Genomic DNA, 21,036 nt, shown 5'->3' on the forward strand with positions numbered 1-21,036 from the left:
ATAGGAAGAAAGAGCAAGGATGGGGACACCAGATGCAAGGAGTAGGTATCTGAAGAAGTGAGTGGCTCTGGAAGAGAAAATTGGATGGAAAATTACTCACCAGTGTGAAGACTTGGGAAGTCAAGCAAAGGCCAATTTAGCGTACTTCAAATGGTTCATTAGGCTGGATCTTTCTAACGTTCATTCTAGAATGATCTGTTGCACACTTATGATATGCAAATAACATCACTATGGATTCTGTCTCTGAGCAGACATGTTTTTACTGAATGATATATGTGCTTGATACTCCAATAGTTGTGCCACCTCGGGTGTTTCATTCACAGGCCTTAAGTGACAGCATAGTAGAGTTGGTCTGGCAAAAGCTGACACTACTCTTACGGTCTTTTTTTTTTTTTTTTCTCCAATTTTCAGGAACATTCCACTCAGTAGGCTGCCTTTATGGAATAGGCCTCCCTTGTCATTTTAGAAAATTGTCTCATTTTCTTCCTTCTTTACTAGATGTTCCTACTTGTCTGGCTTCTCCTCCTCTACCCTAGCCCTAAATATTAGAGCTCCCCAAGACTAATTCTCCCTCAGTGGGCTCATTCTCTTCCAAATGCTTCAAATGTCATCTGCTTTTGGAAATTCCAGCATGTATAACCTATCCCTAACCTGTGAGCACCAGATTTGTGTCCTCTACGTATGTGACCCGTCTAATTGGTTGTCTTAAGACTACCTCAGACACACAAGATTCAAAACAGAGCTGACTTTCTGCTCTCAATTGCTCCCTCCTGGAGCTTCCATATAAATAACATCATTATTTATAATATTTGTCTAACTAGAAAACTATTTCTCACTCACCGTGTCCATTCCAACACTGGGTCCTATAGGCACTACCACCAAAGCAGATCTCCGTCTACTCTCCACCATTTGTGCCACCACCTCTGTCACCTTCCACTGGGACTCCTGCAATTCTCTCGTTTTCCCCATGCTCAGGGCCTCCCAACACACCTTAATCTCTCCCACCCAGCTGCCAAACTGAATTTGCAAATTGTAGATTATACCGTATCACTCTCTTGCATAACACCTTTCTATGATTTTTCATTCCTCTTAGAATAAAATTGAGACTCCTTACCAAGAATAAACAACTTCCTATGTTCTCATTCCTGAATATTTATCTGGCTTTGTTATTTATTCCATTTTTCTCTTACTCAATTTTCTTTGAACACATTGACCTTTTTTTCATTGCCTGTATCATGCCAAGCTCTTTCTTATTCCAAGAACTTTTCATTAGCTTTCCTAGAACATTGGCTGTCTGGCTTCTCCTTATCCCTTGGGCGTCACGGAACTCTTCTCTGATTACTCCGGTTAGCAGTATTCTCACTGTTGAATATACTAGTACCCTCTTGAGTTCTCCCAAAGCTCAAGTGCATTTTTGTGCTTGTTGGTCCTTGTTTTCTACCCTTGTGGACTATGAGAGGCTGAGAGTAGAGCTAGTATGATGCCTGGTGCACAATATATAGTCTCTTGAATGGATGCCCATATTATTAAAGTTTATTTAAAAAAGATTGTATTAAAATCTATTTAAAATTTTTAAGTAAAGAAAAGCCATGTAAATGGCAAAGCAAAACATTTAAATACCAGTGCATTTTGACCATTGTCTAGGCTAGATGCCAATTTAATTTTGTGAAAGGATGTGATGAATGAGCTAATAAATGAAAAACAATTTCCTATTTCCTTGAATATAAATTTTATATTACATTACTTGCTGTGAGGAGCCACTTAGTTATTCTCAATGATATCCTGAGGCAAAGGGAGAATGTTTTTTTCTGCAATAGAGATTAAATGATTCCAATTATATCAAATTGATGGTAATTCTTATTATCCAGGGTCAGTAAAAACATGAACATTTGGAAAGTCCTGAGCTTTATGTCACTGGTGCATAGAAGCTCTTTCTTACTTTTTTGTGTCCCAGATTATTTGCCTCCAAAGATGGACAATTGTTTTAACATCTTAAGTAAACCTCACTTTCAGTGGATTTTTGTTTTGTTGGAGAAATCAAGATATAATTGATATAACTATATCAATTAAATTGATATAACAATCAATTTAATAACTATTTTTTTGTTTGTAACTCTTAGGGGACACTGACTCTAACTTAAGCCTACCAAAATACAAAAATAAAACAGAGGCATCCAAGAACTGTCCATTGTCCTTTAGTGACAATGCATTAACCAGATGACCTGTAAACATGCCCTGGATTCAGTTTTTGGTTCTTTGTAAGGATTTGTGGAGAAAAAAAAATGAGTAGAATTTTATTTTAAAAAATGATTTCAATCTATGAGTGTTTTTTTGAGGATCCACTATGTCTAAGGCAGTGTGCTTGGCACTCTGGAAGACTACAGTGATGAATCAGAAGTGATTCCTACTCTCAAGGAATTCACAGTCAAGTAATGGGTTTATTTGATATGTAACTAGATACTACAAAGTGCAAGATAAAGTTCCACAATAGAAGTGAAAAATAAGGTAGTATAGAAATTCAAAGGAGGAGAAGATGAACTTCACTTGGGGATATTAGAAATCTTCACAGAGGTGTTAGTCACGTTCCCTGAGCCTTGAAAATTATCAGGACCAGGCTGTGTAGGGTAGGGACAATGGATTTCTATCTCGGCAAAGGCACAAAGTCAGAAAAGCCTGGGAAATGTATACAGAGCAATGAATAGATCAGTTTAAGTCAAAAAGTATGTGAAAGGGTAGAAGAGAAGAGAGGGAGTGAGGTTGGAAAAGTAGGACAGGGGTGTATTTCAGGAACCTAAAATGTAAGCAAGGCTAGGTAGGTGAACTTCATCCCATAAGCATTAGGGAGCCACACAGGGCTAGCGCTCAAGGCTGTATGTAAGTGGAGTCATGCTATGGGAAGTGGTGAGCACAAATGTTGGAAAAAGACCAGACAGAAGGTCTCTCAAAGATTTATGATGGTGACACTGGTGGACATTCTGGAAGTAGTTTCAACAGGTTCTGGCAACTCTTTAGCAAAGAGGAGTAGGAGAGGTTCAAACGTGATTCAAAATATTTTGACCTGGATGACTGGAAGGATAGTTGTGCCATTAAAAGAAATGGGCAATACAGAAGAGAAGCTGTGGGAAGGAAAACTGTATACACAGGTGTAGAAGTGTCAGTTTGGATGCTAGTAGAATACAAAGTATGCAATCACGGAAGTGGACTTCAGGAGAAATTTAGAGGCTGGAGATTTAGTCCTGTGATCATTGCCATTCTCTGAAAGCCTGTGATTTATGAATTTTTCAAAAGAGATATTATAGAGAGATAAAAGAAGATTAAGAATAGACAATCAGGGAACACCTGCCTTCATCGGGTCAAAAAAAAAAAAAGTAGAAAAATAGACAAAAGAGGAGTGTTGGAAGGAGGAGGGTCCCATGTCCTGAAAATCTCCTAGGAGAGACTTTTCAAGAAGAAAGTGCCCATGAATGCCAACTGTATACCTTTAAACTATGTGGCAGTTGAAACTACCTATCATGTCTGTCCTGCTTGATTTTTGTAGCCCCTGGTGCCTAGCAAAATGCTCTACTCATAATCAGTAAAATTTTACCAAACAATTTTTGGTTGTTCTGTTTGGAGAGATCTGGCTGTAAGGTAATGAATGTACAGGTGAAAGAATAAAGCATTGGTTGAAAAATAAGAAATTAAAGTGAAAGATGAGACAGTGTAATGGGATATTGGTGGCAAGCAATTAGATGGACTTATATGCTGGTGCATAACTGTCATAAATACAATGTTATATATACACCAGAAGATAAACATCCCCAGAACCAGGTGCCAATGGCAAAAACAAAAGGAGGAAAGGAAGTCCCAGATATGAGTCTAAGCCTTATGCTGTTTTTAACATCTATACAATAAATCTACTTAAACTTATATCTGTTCTTATTATTAAGGGGAGGAGTACACAGATAAAGTAATATGATACCATTCCTATGGAAGCTAACCTTTTGGTTTTTTTATTAGTAAACAATAGGAGAGCAATCAATAAATTCAGCAAGCCATGGTAACGTGACTAGCCTTGCAAGCTGGTCTGGATGTCATGGTGTGTACAATGAGGAAGTGCCCTAAGACTTCATGCTGGTAAAAATGCAAATATGGAAGTACTTTGTATCAAGCAAGGATGATAAAATTGTATTTTATTTTATTTTTAAAGATTTTATTTATTTATTCATGAGAGACACACACAGAGAGAGGCAGAGACACAGGAAGAGGGAGAAGCAGGCTCCATGCCGGGAGCCCACCGTGGGATTCGATCCCGGGTCTCCAGGATCACACCCGGGGCTGAAGGTGGTGCTAAACTGCTGAGCCACCAGGGCTGCCCCTAAAATTGTATTTTAAATTGTTGCAAGATTCCTTTATTTCTAAGACCATCTCCTATGCTACATTTGAATGTAGTATATTAATCTGGAACTCGATTGTGAAATCCTCTTAAGCAATTATATGCCAAATTAACTCTGTAGAAGGGAAAGCATGTTTGCTTGATAGGAAATGAAGGCTTATGGTTTACATATTTCTTTCTTAAGAGCCGTGATTCAGCTGGATATTTATCCATCTCCCCTTCTCACTGCCCCTGTCCACCCCCCAACCCTGTGATTGCTTTGCAGGCCATGGCACATGTTCCTGTGGTCACTGCGTGTGTGAGACAGGATGGTTCGGGAAACTCTGCCAGCACCCACGGAAGTGTAACATGACGGAAGAACAAAGCAAGAGTTTGTGTGAATCAGCAGATGGCATATTGTGCTCCGGGAAGGGTGAGTATCTCTGCCGGAGCTTGGCCTGGGTCCCTGTTCTGACACATTCTTTGTACAGCAGCATGTACAACCTTTTACAGACTGCACTTTGCAGGAATGAAAACTACGCTGTCCTCTGCTTGTACTAGATGTAAGACTTGAGCGTTAACCACATGAAGTTTGGGATCTAAGAAAATGAGATGCTAGGGAAGGATTGGCTGAGGAAGGGTCCTCAGCAACTTGCATGCATCGTCATTGCTGAGTGACATGTAATGAATAATCATATAAAGAAGAAAAGACAACAAGATATAATGGGCAATGAATGGATCCCAAAAAAGACAAAGGAGTAATTGTTGAGTTTACATGTGAAATAGCACACCCCAGAACTGCAGAAAAGTGATCACAAGTATCTGGACTGTCAATAAGCATAGTTTGGGGCATTTCAGAGGCCAGATCATGTATGTAGATGGATGTGGGGAGGAGGGGAGGGTAGAAGGTAGGAGAAGGACATAAAGAGAAACTAGATGTTTTGTTTCATAAAAAAAGAAAGGAGTATAGGGGTCCCAAAGTTTGTTCTGGCATCATTTTCTTTGGCCTAAAAATCACCATTTCTCCAACCAAATGTGTAACCTAAAAAAATTTAGGCCTGCAACATGTTTATAATTTTCAAGTTGATTGAATAGGAACTACCATCTCAATCAAACATTTGCCACAGGAGCAAATTCTAGAAGAAAAGCAGTCCTACCCACTGTCCCCTTAACTCCCCCAGAAAAGCAGAACAGATTTCTTCTGAGAAAGGATATGATAGATTAAATGTCAGATACCTTGATGTTGATATGCTTGTATTAATTCTTGAAGAGACTTTAAAATCCTGTTCTCATAGTGCATATGGGCTCATCTAGGAGGCTGTCATGTTCCTCCTGGCTGGTGCCTGGGAAAACACCAGGAAGGCTCTGGAAGCTCACCAGATTCTCAGTAATGTTCCGGAGCTACCTTTTGTGAAACTAGATGGCACGGAGTGCCCAGACTCTCTTCTTCAGCACAGCAGCTTCCTTGCCCAACAGACAGCCCCCTCCCCTTTTCAGATTAGGCACAGCTGCAGGTGAAGCTATACTGTTTTCCCTCAGACACCTACCCTGTGTCCGGATTAGCACATAAATATCTTTCTGAAGAAGACACGGTGAAGCAAAGTGAATGGCTGCATAGTGATGAGGGAGGTTTTAGAAATAGGATGTGCCCCTACACAGTGGCTCTTCCTTTACCTATCCCCAAAGGCAACCCCCATCAGGCTCAAAGAGGCTTTTAAGCATAAATGCAAAGATAAAATCAGATCAAATGGAATGCTGGGACCACATGTAATGCCAGGAAGAAGGCGGGAAATTGAAACATGCTCACTATCCACAGACAACAGTTTTTGTCCTTGGTTTCCAGGAATACCGTGTTTGAGACTTTGTGTTTACCGTGCGGTGCCAAGGAGGACATGCCTTCAACCTAATACAATGACAGCCGTCAGGTGGCAGTCGAATGAGTTTAAAGCAACCACTTTGTTCCCTGTTTGTTCTCTTATTAAATTTATTCTCATTCCAACTTCCAGATGAATCTAGCGCCAGTCTGGCCGTCAGGGGCTCTCAACTCCTGGAAACTCTTGCTTTAGGTTCAAGCTCTGTTGGGAGAGCCAAAAAGGGTGAAGGAATTGTGGAGGAGGAGATTAACAAGGAAAACAGGAAAGGAGGTAGAGATGGATTTACCTTCCAGGGGGAAGCAGAAGAGGAGAAAAGAAATGTTATCTGATCAGAAGGCAGTCCTGCAAATAACAAAGCAGTGAGAATGATGAACCTGTCTGAATTAGATTTCTTCTTTCTGAGTGTAGCTCCAAACACAGAGCCCTAAAGGTTAGATTTTTTTTTTTTAGTTGGTTTTCCATAATGGAATTACCATTGGAATAAGAATAGTAACTTTTCACAGAAACTCTACAGAATGATGATGCCCAGTCACATTAAAACATTAGTGTGCTCATTTCAATTTGTTCACTTTAAAAAGCAGCTACTTTGGTACTGTGTGTGCACGTATGTGTGTGTGTGTGTGTGTGTGTGTGTGTGTGTATTTATTAGACCCCCCACTATTGAATCGTTAACCTTTTCCACAAGCTGGCCTTGGTTAAGTCATGTTCAGTTGTAGGCATAGGAAGAAAACACAAAGCCGTGCTCACCCATGTAGCAAATACCAGTCTGTTGTTTCCTACACGGAATTTCATACAAAAAGGAGCCGTTTCTTTGGAAGAGATGAACATTCTTTTTAAAGCCATTACTTTCTGAGGAGAGTCTTATTTTTCAGCATCATAAATGTAGAAAATGCAAAAAAAAAAATAAGTTGACTAAATATTGCCCCAAAGACATTTCCTCAAAACAAAACAGAACAAGGAATCTCTCTCTAGTTAATGCCTTTTCGAATTGTTTGCTTTGGGTGATGGAAATATATCCAAAGATCAATGTAGAGTTGAAAGTATATTTGTCTAAGCTGTTTATCCTTCTGTGAGTAGAGAGTTTTAGAGTCATTAAACTTAGAATGTAAAAGCTGCTTGGAGGCTGTACTTTTTAAAGCTGGTGTTAGTGGCGACGGTGGGCATTCCTACTGTTGGCAGCAGCTGGCTGTGGCTTCTTTCCTTCTGTTCTAATCAGTGCTGGATTATAGAGGAAGAAAGGAGCTAAAACCAAGATCATGAAACTGTAGGCCCAGAAGAGAGTAGGGGTGCCACAGTTCTTCCTGTCCCCATGGAGGGTACCACTCCACCCTCACCCAAAAACCACAGGAAAAGTAGTCCAGAAAGTAGACTAATGGTCTTCTAACATGGTGGCGGCATGTTAGAGAAGTCTGTGCCAAGGGACTTGACTAGGACCATGTATTTCTTGATCTCATGGGCTTGGCAGAGTTCCATAAACTTTTTCTCAAATTTGTAAAAGAAAACCCTTCCCCTTGATGATCACAGAAGAAGTTGGAGCCTTTCTCTTTCTCCAAATATGAGACAGGCGTGAGCAATAAGCCTGAGGTCACATGGATGCTGGGTAGTGGCCCAAACTTCCAGCTAAATGTTTCCACCAGAAAGACAAGTCTGGAACATGCACTTCCCATGAGCTGTGAATAAAGTTGTCACCTCAGGAGACGATGAAGAAATAGCGTTTTATTTCTTTACAAATTGATAGCCAAGACAATAAATCACTCCATAGAAAAATTTAAAACAAGATACATTGTTGTGACCTTCATAACAGATGGAGTAGTTAGTACAATAGTGAAAACTGCCTGCTGGGATGTCAGGTTGCAGCATTTTGTCAGGCTTGATGAACGAAAAAGAAAGTCCAACTTTATTAATGGGGCAGCTAACAAAGGTGCCTCGGCCTTAGACTCAAATTGTTTCTGTGAATAACCAGAGGGATGAGCTTAGAGCCAGGTCTCCCCTGAGTTTAGCCACCTTTGCGGAATACGTGACGTGGTTCATAGGCTGTTTGGGGATTTGTTTATCCGGATTTTACCTTCATAACTTCAACTTAGATCCAGGTTGTCACCTGTAATCCTCTTAAAGATGCTGTAGTGTGACAATGACTGTAGTTGTGTATCATTGGATGCCTCCCTAAACTCTCTCAAGGATACATGCAGAGTCTTGCACCAGCCATGGAAGTCACAGTGTGCATGCCCACCCACCTGTCATCCCCTTTCCCTCGGGCTTATTGTCTTCCATCCCTAGGAAAGGGAAAAGGTACTAGTTGCGCTTCAAAACCCGGCTATAGCACAGCATTCTAGTTCCTTCACCCGATGTGGCTATCCTGTCAGAGCTGTGAGAACATAACAATTCATTTTTTGAAACTATATGAAAGTTTTTCCTGTGAGAGGCATGATGGATAGGTAGGGAGGTAGACAAAGAACAGACTGAATCTGAATGAAATCTTGGGATAACTTATTTCTGATCCATGTGGCCCTGGGCAGCTCCCTTATCCTGTTGGTACTTCCATTTTCTCCTCTTTCAAGAAGGCAGAAGAATTTCATTTCTTTCCCTTTCTTAAGTCCTAAGGATGCTTTGAAGACAAATGAGAAAATGTGGCTGGCTCCCCAGGAATGGAAGCCAATAAGAAGCACAGAAGGGAGATCAGAGCTCTCTTGGGGGTCCTTATACTGAGAAAGCAAGTAAGTGAGTTAGTGATGTTGTGGTCCTGGTCCTGAGCTTACTACCTGAGAACTCCTGCCAAGATCAGCCAGCTGCTCCCAATGGCTGGACTGGTCTCATGGGTGTGAGTGGCTCCTGGCCAGCTGAGCTAAACAGTTGGTCACCTTTTGGCTGTCGTGAACCCTATGTCTGTCGGATAGAATCCTTTCCCTCAGTTTTTCCCTTTACAGAGACAGGCAGTTTGACCTCTTGTTATCAATGAAAACAGCCAGACCACTCTACAACAAAGGCTATAAAGGTCCTAATAACTATCCCACTGTGTTATTATTACACGCATGGCTATTCCTAGTTTCACAAGCCACAGAAGAATTTCCGACCTCTAAGATACACTGGGAATTGGCAAACAGGAAGGAACAACACAGCTGGGGGAAGATGCTGACCAAGAAAAGCTAGTTTTCACAGAACACACAAAAATCAATCCGCATTTTTCATTCTAGGTCTTTCAGTAACTAGTAGACTTTTGGGAACTGGAATTGACTTGTCAAACGGTCTGTCAATGTATACCATATTAACTTCAGCTGAGCTTATCAGTTTTAGGAAAATACTTTGATATGGCCTGAAGCTAAGCATTTCAGAAGCTAGAGCAGTGATTAGAATAGTTTCAGAGCCAGGTGGATAAGTTTAAAAATGAAGTGTAAGATCTTTTCACGAATTGCGACAAAATAAAAAAAGATATGCTAGGTGTGATACACAAATCTCATGGACATATAAAGACATTTGCATCTGCTTCTTTGTAGAAATAATTTTGCAATGTGAGGGAGGCACTATTTTAGAAACAACTAAAAACACTCAAATTCTTCAAATAATTAATCTTCCTCTATTCATGGAAATACGGCACTGAATATGGTGCCTTCTGAGGAAATTGCAATAAAGGGTCAATGAAATGCCCCAAGTTTTCTCTGTTGTAGATATATCGTTAACCATTTGCTAATGAGTAGTATTTTGAACATTTCTGTGCTTAAGAAAATGGAAAGAAAATCTATAAAGCCAAGATAAATAGATTTCTAAACTAAGGAAGAACTGTACCTGCAAGTGGCCAAGAAGGAGCCACCATCCCTCACAGACTGACCAGGAGGCTCAGCTCACAGGTCCTATGCAGCCTTCCAGCCACTCATCAGAAGCAAAAGTTGTCTAGATTGTGCTCAAGAGCGTGTAGATCATTCTAGACCCTCAGGAAAAGCATCAAGACTAAATGAAATCATGCTGTAGTTAAGCAAGAGGTTAATCAGTGAAAACACAGTTGTCAGCCTATCACTAATTCTGACTACTCCCTTACTTTGAGAAAGGTGACAAGGCATTTCACACATTTAATTTGGCTGTTGGGGATTCTTGTAGCTAAAAGCACATGCCAGTTTCCACATGAAATATCACAAAGTGACTAAGGGATGAGACCCATTTATTTGAATCCTTTCATGATATCTATGACAAATATAATATTCCTTTCTCTAGCTACTTTTATCTCCTGGCTTGCTAACTTATTTTTCATCATTGTGTTTCAGATAGGCACTAAGTAATGATCGACCCCTACCCCCCTCCCAATCCATCTTGAATTTAGCCAGTCTAGAATTTTGTTAAATTATCACAATACTTTTTCTACTTCACATTCTCTTAAGGTGATTTTTGACCTGAAAAATTTAGTGATACCCCTCATGTAGTAAAAGGAAATCACGTTGGGAAGGAACAACCAAGCCAAGGAAATAGAAGAAGGGGAAGTCCTTTTTATGTGTTTCTTTTTTAGTTTTAAAGTTGTCTTTACTGCTGCTATAGAAGTAATTTTGCCATGTGAGGGTTTTTTAGCCTGTCATGTCGGGACATGGAGGGTTTATTCTTTTTGTGGGACCATTTAATTCATGTGTTTTCTTTTCTTTTAAATATACCACTCATAAAATTGTTTTTCAGTATACCAAAATATTTTTAATAGCAGAAGAGGAAGTTTTTTATTAGGTAGGAAGTAAAAGGAGGAGAAATGGGTGAAGTATTGAGAAAGTTAGTTACACCCAGAGCCTCATAGAAGATAAACTTCTGGGGGAGATTAGAACTCTCCTTGATCATGGCAGGGGGGTCCCGAGAGTGAGGTCCTGTAAGTCAAATGCCTACGAATGGTCATGTGTGCATTTCAAGCACTTTAACGAGCCATCCAATATGCACATGCGCTCCCCCTTTAAGAAATCATGTAGACAAAATTCCAAAACTAGAAGCACAATAAAGTAGTAGTAATTTTAGTTATAAAATGCATCTTTATTTAATAGAACTTACCGTTCAGTTCCTTTAAAGAGCAGATGCTTTTAAAACATGATTCAATTCAGGGGGAAAAAAAGAGAAAAAAGCATCTGTTTTTGAACACCTTTTTGGAAGGCCATCTATTAGAATCAGCACACTCTGCTCTTACTGACTTTTCAACAAGACTGGGCCACGGAACATTTGCTAAGGCTAATTGCAACTGTCTAGATCCATAATGAAGCCTTTCCTGGATGACCTTTATGAATTGTGGTAAGTAAAGCTCCCCTCTGAGCAACAGGCTCTTCGATAAACTTTTACCTTTGAAAGATGGGTTTTTTAGAAGCCTGTTGTCTGTGCTCGTTGACGGTGTACTATTCTAGACAGAAACCTTTAGTTATGCGGTGACAGCAAGTAATGCCCTTTGTGATTGCAGGTTCTTGCCACTGTGGAAAGTGCATTTGCTCTGCCGAAGAGTGGTATATTTCGGGAGAACTCTGTGACTGTGATGACAGGGACTGTGACAAGCACGACGGCCTCATTTGCACAGGTGCGCTGTGACCTCTGCGGGTTGCTCTGCACCTCGTCCCGGCCCCCGTTTGTGAGAAAGTCCAACAGCACCGGTGGCTGTGTAGAAGGTGCTATTCTCCCAATTACTGAGTCCTGAGAAGTGGTTCTAAAGTACATGTGCTTCAACACGTTACAGGGGAAATAGAGATGCAGACAAAGCCCAGCTGGAATGAGACAGGGCGGTCACTACTGAATGGATACAACTTAGTTGGTGGCACCAAGTAGCTGCCAGGAATGGTTTGAAAGATCAGATTTCCCATAGCTGTTTAATAAGATAATACTGAGGTGGCTGCACCATAAAATCTGCAGAAGATGAATGGAATGGCTTTTGATTATGAACGGCTAGGGTTGATAATAACATATTTTAACTTGGTGAGCTTTGATCATAATGATGACTCCTTTGTGTATTTTCTTGCAGGGAATGGAATATGCAGCTGTGGGAACTGTGAATGCTGGGATGGATGGAATGGAAATGCATGTGAAATCTGGCTTGGCACAGAGTATCCTTAACAATTCCACAGGAGAGGACTGGAGTCTTACTTTTCTAGGCCATTAGAACATATAAATGCAAAGGAAACTATGTATAATCACCACTAGGACAGGTCAAACAGACTAATGTATGTTTTTCTGTCTCTGAATGCCTGCATGAAGTCTGGGTACCCATTAAAAAAATGAGTTAAGCAAAGTCTGATGTAAATAACGCCAGAAAGAATTTTTCTTCCAGAATTTACATCAGTGGTTCTCAACAAGGGTGACTTTGCCACCTGGAAGACACTGGGCAAGGTCTGCAGACAATTTTGATTGTCACACTGGGTGGGGTGGGAGGATGTGCTTACAGGCCTCTAGTGGGCAGAGGCCAGGGATGCTGCTAAACATCCTACGTGCACAGGACGGCCTCCATGACAGAAGGTTACCTGACTCCAAGTGTCACTGGCGCCAGAGTTGAGAAACGCTGAATTACATGGTTGTTAGACCTGCACAGTCCTCACAAAAAAAGACCATGTTAGAATCTAAGGAAATGACCCCACATAAAGCCATTGATCATATTTTTTTCAGGATTCCCTGTCACTCAGCATTTCCATATGGAGCAATAAAGACAGACTACACAGGAGGGGCAATGTCAGGGCGCAGGAGGCCAGATCTTTCTTTTTAAAGAAAAAGACTGGTCAGTGTTAGCCAGTAAGTCATTCATCTGGTCTCACTTTAAATTCACAGAACACGATCCTCTTAGGAAGGAAGTATGAAAAGTGTACAATTTAACATTTTTAATAAATAGTGACATAAGTTGCTTACAATCTGTGTCAATATATATTTACCTACTGCTAATTAAAAACAAAAAAATAAATTGGTAGTCAGGGGCATCTCCTGTTATGAGTTTTTTTAACCGGGCAGGGGTTTAGGTGTACAAGGAATCTGATTTTTCACTATTTAAATTACTCCATGGTAACTTGCCTTTTAAAAAGACAGTATCTAATTGGATCTAGGTTGGACCTGAAATATGCATTTGTTTCCCTTAAAAGACTTTTATTTCTAAGGATACATTACTTGCTGCAAAAGTAGGGTCATGCAAAGAAGTCAAGAAGAGATACTGTGATCAAATGATACCAGTCTCAAAGCTTGGAGGATAAAAACAACATCTAGAAATGTCTTAAGTAGAAATTACAAATATTGACTCAGCGATAGGAACAAAATGTTTATTTTCTTAATGGTGAAATTTTGTTCTGTATGAAATTCACATTGAATTATGAAAATGTACAATAATTAGGACTTCCCTTACATATTTACAGTTAAATCTACTTACACACATTAGTTTAGGCAACCTTTAATTATTTGGAGCTAAAAAAACCCACTTTTTTTCTAAATGTGAATTATATTTTGTAAAATCCTACAATAATTTAACAAAACCATTTCCGCATTGTTTAAGATGAAAATTTTTACTTGGAAATTTTACTTAATGATGTAAATATTCTAGAGTCATGGCTTGGACTTTATAAGTCAAATCACCAAAAATAAGGAAAATATGCATCTGCCGAGTTACTTAAAAATTTAATATTGAAAATTATTTAAGAGAAAGTTTATTTGATGCTGACTTTTATTGTACTAATAGTGTTCTCACACTTTAATAGGTTTATAAAATTGTTATCTCTATCCTGAGATTATGGAGTGCAACCATATTAGTTGTATCTCTATTGTTGAGTATGTCCATTGATATATCAGTTTTGTAAAATGAGGGAAATATAAGCAGTTAAGAAATAATATAGATTATATTCTTTCCTCCTCTGTAATCATTTTAAGCCTTAAACAAACCTGGTATAATAGATCAGTAGCACTTTTGATGACTTGATGATGCACCATCATCAGAACTCACTTATATCTAGCCATTATAATACAAATGACATTCAGCTTCCCCTTCTGCAGAACTCTGCTTTCTATAAAGGACCAGAGAGTAAATATTTTAGACTTTGTGGGCCTCATACATCTCTGTTGCATCTTCTTCTCTGTTTTTAATACTTTATAAAAAGGGTAAATAGCAAACAAATTTGGAGCTCTTGGGCTATACAAAAACAGTCTGTGTCCTGGACTTGGCTCCCAGCAAAGCAGTACTCTATCAACCTGTGCTCTACTGGAGCTCCCCTTAATTTCCTCTGTCTTATCAAGTAATCCTGGGTGTGTCTCATTTTTCTTGTGGTTCTCTACATTTGTTATCTCTTTTATTAATAGCTACAACAAAAGGGCTTCTCTTTCAATATTTTCATATAAGAAAATTGTCCTCAGCATTTATGTTTTTTAAGAAAAAGTTTCTAGATGGAGAAATTATTATATTAGGAAGTTTCAAATGTGATTTGTTCAAATTTTTGGACAAGGCTGAAAATATATTACAGTCATCTATCTTCTGGGTTCATTTAGCTACAAATTATTGAACTGAAACTGAGTTATAGCGTAAGTCAACTGGTACCTAATCTCTAATGAATATTTTTCTTTTAAAACAGAAATAATTTCTTTCTACTTCTTTCTGTCTGCTATATTTCATATGTGTGTATATGATTTTGACTCTAGCAATGCAATTATCAATAGACCTATTAAGAAGTTATTTAATTTACATGTTTAAGTTGGAAAAAATAAAATACAGTTACATGTAAAGACATAAATCTTACTCTTTTTCACTGTGACTTTGTATTTTGACTTTTAATTCCCTTACTAAGATAAAAACTCCTCTTTCAAAAAAAAGAAAAAAAGGTAGGGCAGGAACAACCTTGTAAGAGGGGAAGGGTAAATATGCAAAGCTCATTGGCTTGTTTGAGTTTGTGTGAAGTTACTGGGAGATTAACGTTGGGAAGGATGAGACATGTTTGCAGCTGGTGTTGGCACTCACCCTGCTTGTTGGCAAACCATTACTGAGGAATTCTTCCACAAGGACTTTTCAATAAAATTCGACTAAGGTCCTAAGACCCAAAAGGATAATAATTATATCCCATTTTCTTCCTGGACCCCTTGAGCTAATCTAGATTCCTGTAGCACCTTGAAAGGAATGGCCTCCACCACTTCAAATGCAAACACAATCTCTGTTAGCAAACATCAGGATTAGACTGAATGATACAGAAAACCAAGAAAAAATAAAAAATCACAACTCAGCCTTCATTTACAGACTCACTATCAAAACTCTGAACCCACCCAGTACCCAAGACTCAACAGACCCTGTATGCCCCCTTGTAAACTAAAAAACTTAAGCTAGGAAATATATTTTACTCCAAGGTAATACAGTTTGCATCTGAAAGTGGGTATGTCTGTATTTAGCCAATTGCTTTCCCTGGAAATAGTCTTGTTCTGAAACAAAATTGAAAATAGGTTTCAATTATTTTGTTTCCTTCTAAAACGGATTTCTTAGCCAATCCAGTCTGTCCTTCAAACATTAGTTCTCCCTGTAATGTTAGGAATAAAACCTTAAATGAAATGATACATGGCTAACATAAAGAACAAGAAATTTTGTTGTTGTTGTTTTGTTTTATGAAAGAAAATCAAATCTACTAATTGTTATCTTAAAAACATCTGTTTTAGTCATTGAGCAACTGGCTGAGTGTGCTAAAAATATTTACTTTGCTCACTCTCCAAAAGGTAAGCAATTAGAAGCACTGTAGCAGGAGTCTTGTAGGCCTATTGTGGGGCTTCTAAAGCCACCTCTTGTCCCCACTCAGGGCAGGCAAACATTTAGAGCAAGAATCTCTAAATTCTGCAGGATTTGGAATGAAATGTTGCTCAGTACCATTTTACTCTTTACATAGGGTGCACCATCTGCATTCTTCTCTAATATTTTCCAAGTAAAGTTGTAGCAAAACATTTTAGAAAGCAAACTTAAAAGTGGTGTCACCTGGAATATCAAAACAACAAACATTCCCGAGCATTGCTGAGTAATGGGTGAAGCCATCAGCTACGGTAACAAATCAGGAGAAATAATCCTCCCCTACCAGATATGCATGCAAAAGGAATGTGACATTCGAGACTCGATGCAACTGACATATGTACATGGAGGTACAAAACACACGGTCTGTAGATACAAATGAATTCCATCAGATTTACTATACAGAACACCAATGATGACAGATTGCACTGCTTAACAACAGCAAACTTAATTGTTGAGGGGGGAAAATGGTGGAGTCTTATCCCAGAAAAAGAGCAAGAGAGGTATCATCAAAGAGCTAAAATTTTCTTTGGCATGGTAAAGGGGGACATTGAGTGTACCAACTTATTTACATGACATTTCTCTATATTTGTGGGTGAAGCAATGCCATTTTGTTACATAAAGTTGTTTGATGTTTTGTAATATGCCTTCATATCAATATTTTATTCAATATGTTGTATCTGTGAATACAACAAATGGTATTAAACACAGAAACTGTACAATGCAGACAAACTCTTTGTATGTAAATTGAATAGTACATACCAACAGTTCTTGATACACAGGTCCCTACTACATGCAGTTCATCGGTGCTGTCCTCGTCCCATGCAACAGGTGAGACCAGACACAAAGGAAACGATCTAATTTACAAATAACAAGGACCCGTCTGCAATATGTCTAAACATATATTAGAAGAAAGTATTTGACATCCATTCATAGGGATAAATGCCCTTAGAGACAACTCATATAAAAAAAAATAAAACAGAGGTGCACATTTACATAAATCTCAGTCATTTACAAAAATAAATCTTGTCTTCATTTTAACCAATAAACAGCCTTGCAAGGAGGGAAAAAAAAACAACAACAAAAAACAGTGAGTAGGGCTGATTGCCAAAAACAAATACGTGGGGTTGTTTGATGTGTGTGTGTGTGTGTGTGTGTGTGTGTGTGTGTGTGTTGGGGCAAGCAGTGTCTATAAGCCCATCTAATTGGAATGTCAAGTTAAATAATTCAGTTTGCCACAGACTATAGAATACATGTCTTTCCTAAATAATTGGTTAGTGAAATTCATCTAATGGTTTTTAACTCACCCTGTTGAAAACGATAGGCTTTAAAATGCTGTCACAAGAAATCAAGAATGGTCGAAGGAATCATTTTGTTGTATTCATACTTTAGCATTATTGACAATAAATCTACTCAAACATTATGCTAACTTTTTATTTATTAAAATGAAATCCAATATGAAAATGAAATAAGCATAAACAGTTAAATTTATACTAAATCTTTAATCAGCTAAGCAGGCCAAAATTTTTTAATGCCGGGCAAGGGCTGTCATGGAGACTTAGGAACGCAGTGGCAAAATAATTTCCCAGGAAATAACAGTGCAATGGGGGGTGGGGGGCTGGCGACTGGGTCAGCCTTCTGCATGGAAATAATCATAAGAGGCCAGTACATGATCCCACATATAGTTTTCTATAAATGAGGTTCAGTTTGGTCTCAGTTAACTCTTCTGAGGAGGAAACATTGAATTTTATTAAGTTATACACAGAGTTAACAAATATATTTCCAAACAGTTTCGTCTTAAACATTTTGAAACTCTCCGTATCCCATAGCGAACGTTTTGCATGGTTTCTTCCTTGTGCAATCAACGATTCATGGCCTTTCTTAGCGGTTGTCTTCCCTAAGCTCGGACTTAGGCAAAAGGAAATTAAGAAAGCAAAATCAAACAAAAGCAAATCGATGGCGTGGACCAAAAACCTGATGTTTGAACGTGTTGGTTTGCCTTTAATTTGATCCAGGAGAATTCAACAGACTGCATTCTGAGCTCATGGCAAGGCACCTCTACCCCAGCTACTGGGCAACCGGGGCCCCAAGAAGCTGAGTTACAGGTATGGAGTGGTGAGATACACAGTACCTGACTCAGCATGCTGAGCTAAAAAAAATAGTTTTTCCTAATATGTCCAGTTTAAAAACTTGTCATTAAACACCAAAAATATTAAAGTCTAATTTTATAACTAACGTTTGCATTGCTGCTGCAGAAAAGAACACAACAGCCGCCTTGCCCATGCTCTGCTGAGTATGAGTGGAACGCAGCCAAAACCGGGGATGGCATTCAGTTCGGTTCATTAAAAACAGGTAGGATTATATCTGAAATGGATTTAGGTAGCGCAATTCTTGTAGGTTGTAATCACTGAATTTTCTTTTCTTTTTTTTTTTTCTTTTTTCCAAATAATGAGGATCAGTAGATGAAAAATGAACCTTAATCAGGCCTACAAGGCCTACAGAGTTCTTTGGACCCACTTTCTCAAAAACCAGTGGGTCTTGCTCGCTGGGCAAGGCAAATGTTACCATTACCAGTAAGCTTGTGATATGTATAAAACACACACACACACAAAGAAACTATAGGGGGGTGTCAAACACGTATCGTAGAGAGCTTCCCCCCTGGGACTGTGTTTGACCCATTTCTCACCCCGGCAACGCCAACCTCAGGAGCACGGTATCTGCTACTGGATAGATCGTATATGTGTGTTTAATCGATAGTGGGAGCCGGAGACAACACTCTTAAATCTTTATAGATGCAATTTGTAATAATAGGTTTAGAAGGCTTCCTGATTCCCTGATTGCTCTCCGAACTAGGCCAACTGCAACATTTAAGATTTAGAGGAATACAATTCCTGCAAAAGGTCACAGACTGTGGCGCGAGCAGCCCTGTAAAAACGGGGAGAAGAGAAATCCATAATAGCACAGGTTTACAGCGTCTAACTAGAAATTACTCAATAGTATTCGTGTGCTACAAAATTGAACTTAAACACATGGATTTCGCTGAAACAGGACTCAAAAAGGATTATGGGTAGCTGTCAGCAGGCAAGGTATCGAGTGTACTTGTGAAGTATGTCATTCACATGAAGTGTCACGGTCACAGAAAAGATATTAAAAAGGCATTCCATATCTGGTAGGGCATTCCATGGTCTGAGTTTAGCTGGTTATCCAGGTGTCTTCTTGTTCTGGGGGTGCAACAGGTTGAGATTTATCCACTTGCAACCAAGAAGTTCGAGACAGCCAAGAGCAAGCATGGGCTTACTTCCAGCTGCTCCTCAGCCACAGGAGCAGGAATGTCTGGCAAGGATAAATCACTCAACTGTGCTCAGGACGAGTAAGTCACAACACCTGTGAGGATCTGGCTATGTCGTCTTACTTTTGTTGACTGGTTTGCCTCCATTCATTATTGCAGACGCACTTGTGCTTTTACTCGGCGTCACCCCGGCCTTCGGGACCGTTTCTCCAACGTCATGCAAAGATGGTTCTCGGTACATGGCAACTGAGGACGGGCAGGAGGGCATGAAGAAAGGAGAGAAGAGACATTATGTGGTTAGGTTCAAGGATGGCCTGTCCTTATACACCTGTCCTGTCTTCCCCGGAGTAGAGCGACCCCGTGTAGAGGGAATTCCTGCATTAATGCAATAATTTCCCACCCCCACCCCCAATGGAAATCACTTCCTTCACATTCTCTGGTTTATAGAACTAAAATATGTACATGGGTGTGGGTGGGTTTTTGTCTAAGAGAGAAGGTTTAAATAGGAGCTACGGCCTCTTAGTGGGCCTCAGATATGAAGCATGCATGTGCATGCACGCACACACACACACAGTGTGGGGGACTCAAGAGCTCTTAACCTAGTTCTTTGGACAGGCTAGGAAAATTCAGACTTCCTTTCCAGGGCACACTGAAATCAACCCCTGAACCCCATCTTTTCATCCCCATCCATCTTTTCGAGTTCGGGTATGTACACTCTGGATCATTACATTAGTTTTCTCACAAGTTGTTCAAAAGCAACATAATCACACTACTGTCAACTTCAAAGCTATCCCAAGCAAAGACCAAGAACTCACTTTCTTTAAGCCAGGGCCTCCTGGACCTCACTCCTTAGATCTCCTCTCCCTCAGTCTTGGAAACTGAATGCATGTGTGGGGCATTTTGTATTCTTATGGATAATTTTCTGATACATTGTTAAAAAATAAGGCAGAAGCACAAAATGGCAAGAGGGCAAGTGGGACAGAGGTCCAGGTGAGCGCTAAGGGGTTGCCTGAGTAGCATCTGGCGGCACAGTTAATCACAACAGTTCGTGTAGCTTTTTGGAAAAGGACTCCAGGGAATCCTGTGCAAGGACACGTAAGACAAACTGATGCTTGGGGGAAATTAGGTAAGTTAGAATCATCTGCCACCAGGAATGCTAGTTAATTAGAGTTGTCTAACCTGATTTTTAGGCTTCAGAGTGTTTTATTTATAGGCTATTTTATGAGGAGACTCTATGTCTCGCCACGGTCAGGTGGGCGGACCTCTCCATGCCCTCTCCATGTTCAGGATAGTAGAACTCTACCTTGCGCATCGGCGCAGCATGTGGATTTTCAGGAGCACACAGGTTTGAAAGTGCTTGTGTACAGCAGACCTGTAGGAAATGACTCCGCAAGGTACTAAAAGGGATTAGTCCAAATCCTCGAAGCGCTTTCCAATCTTTCACTCCAACTACTAATTCAATTAGGAGACAATAGCATCGAGCATTAACCTTGATTATCCATGCAGTGAAGTTGTGTAAGAGATATGAATGCCCCAGAGCATCGATAATTAATCAAGTACTTAATTTGCCCTAATGTTTCCAATCATATAATTTACATCCTGTATGGGTTTTGAAAGTTTGAAATTAATCTCCTTCTATAAATTACGCTAGGTGATAACCCCCATCACTATAATACCCCCTTAGGTGTTTTTAGGGTGCTTCCATCTGCTAATTATTTGAAAATACAGTTTCTCTCTGCCTGTTAAAGTCCATGAATGCACAACACACACATACACACAACTGTTCAGTGTATGATTCAAA

The 21,036-nt window shown here is 39.6% G+C and overlaps 2 protein-coding genes across 8 annotated transcripts in view; one reads left to right on the forward strand and one right to left on the reverse strand.

Annotated features, from left to right (window-relative positions):
- The window catches only part of ITGBL1 (integrin subunit beta like 1), a 215,913-nt gene extending 200,995 nt beyond the window's left edge, over positions 1-14,918 (forward strand). The window contains exons 9-12 of one of the 2 annotated variants that reach the window (XM_072760972.1): positions 4,641-4,787; positions 11,636-11,749; positions 12,188-12,269; positions 13,305-14,918. In XM_072760972.1, coding sequence (XP_072617073.1) covers positions 4,641-4,787; positions 11,636-11,749; positions 12,188-12,269; positions 13,305-13,329 — 368 coding nt within the window. In that variant the 3' untranslated portion in view covers positions 13,330-14,918. Of the gene's footprint in view, positions 1-4,640; positions 4,788-11,635; positions 11,750-12,187; positions 12,461-13,304 lie in introns of those variants that run through there. The other variant, XM_072760973.1, reaches the window with a different exon arrangement.
- The window catches only part of FGF14 (fibroblast growth factor 14), a 624,343-nt gene continuing 616,756 nt past the window's right edge, over positions 13,450-21,036 (reverse strand). For all 6 annotated transcript variants that reach the window (XM_026008894.2, XM_072760974.1, XM_026008893.2 and 3 more), the window contains one exon: positions 13,450-19,481. In XM_026008894.2, coding sequence (XP_025864679.1) covers positions 19,345-19,481 — 137 coding nt within the window. In that variant the 3' untranslated portion in view covers positions 13,450-19,344. The remainder of the gene's footprint in view (positions 19,482-21,036) is intronic.

The sequence above is a fragment of the Vulpes vulpes genome, chromosome 6, assembly GCF_048418805.1.
Source record: "Vulpes vulpes isolate BD-2025 chromosome 6, VulVul3, whole genome shotgun sequence".
NCBI classification, from domain to species: Eukaryota; Metazoa; Chordata; class Mammalia; order Carnivora; family Canidae; genus Vulpes; species Vulpes vulpes.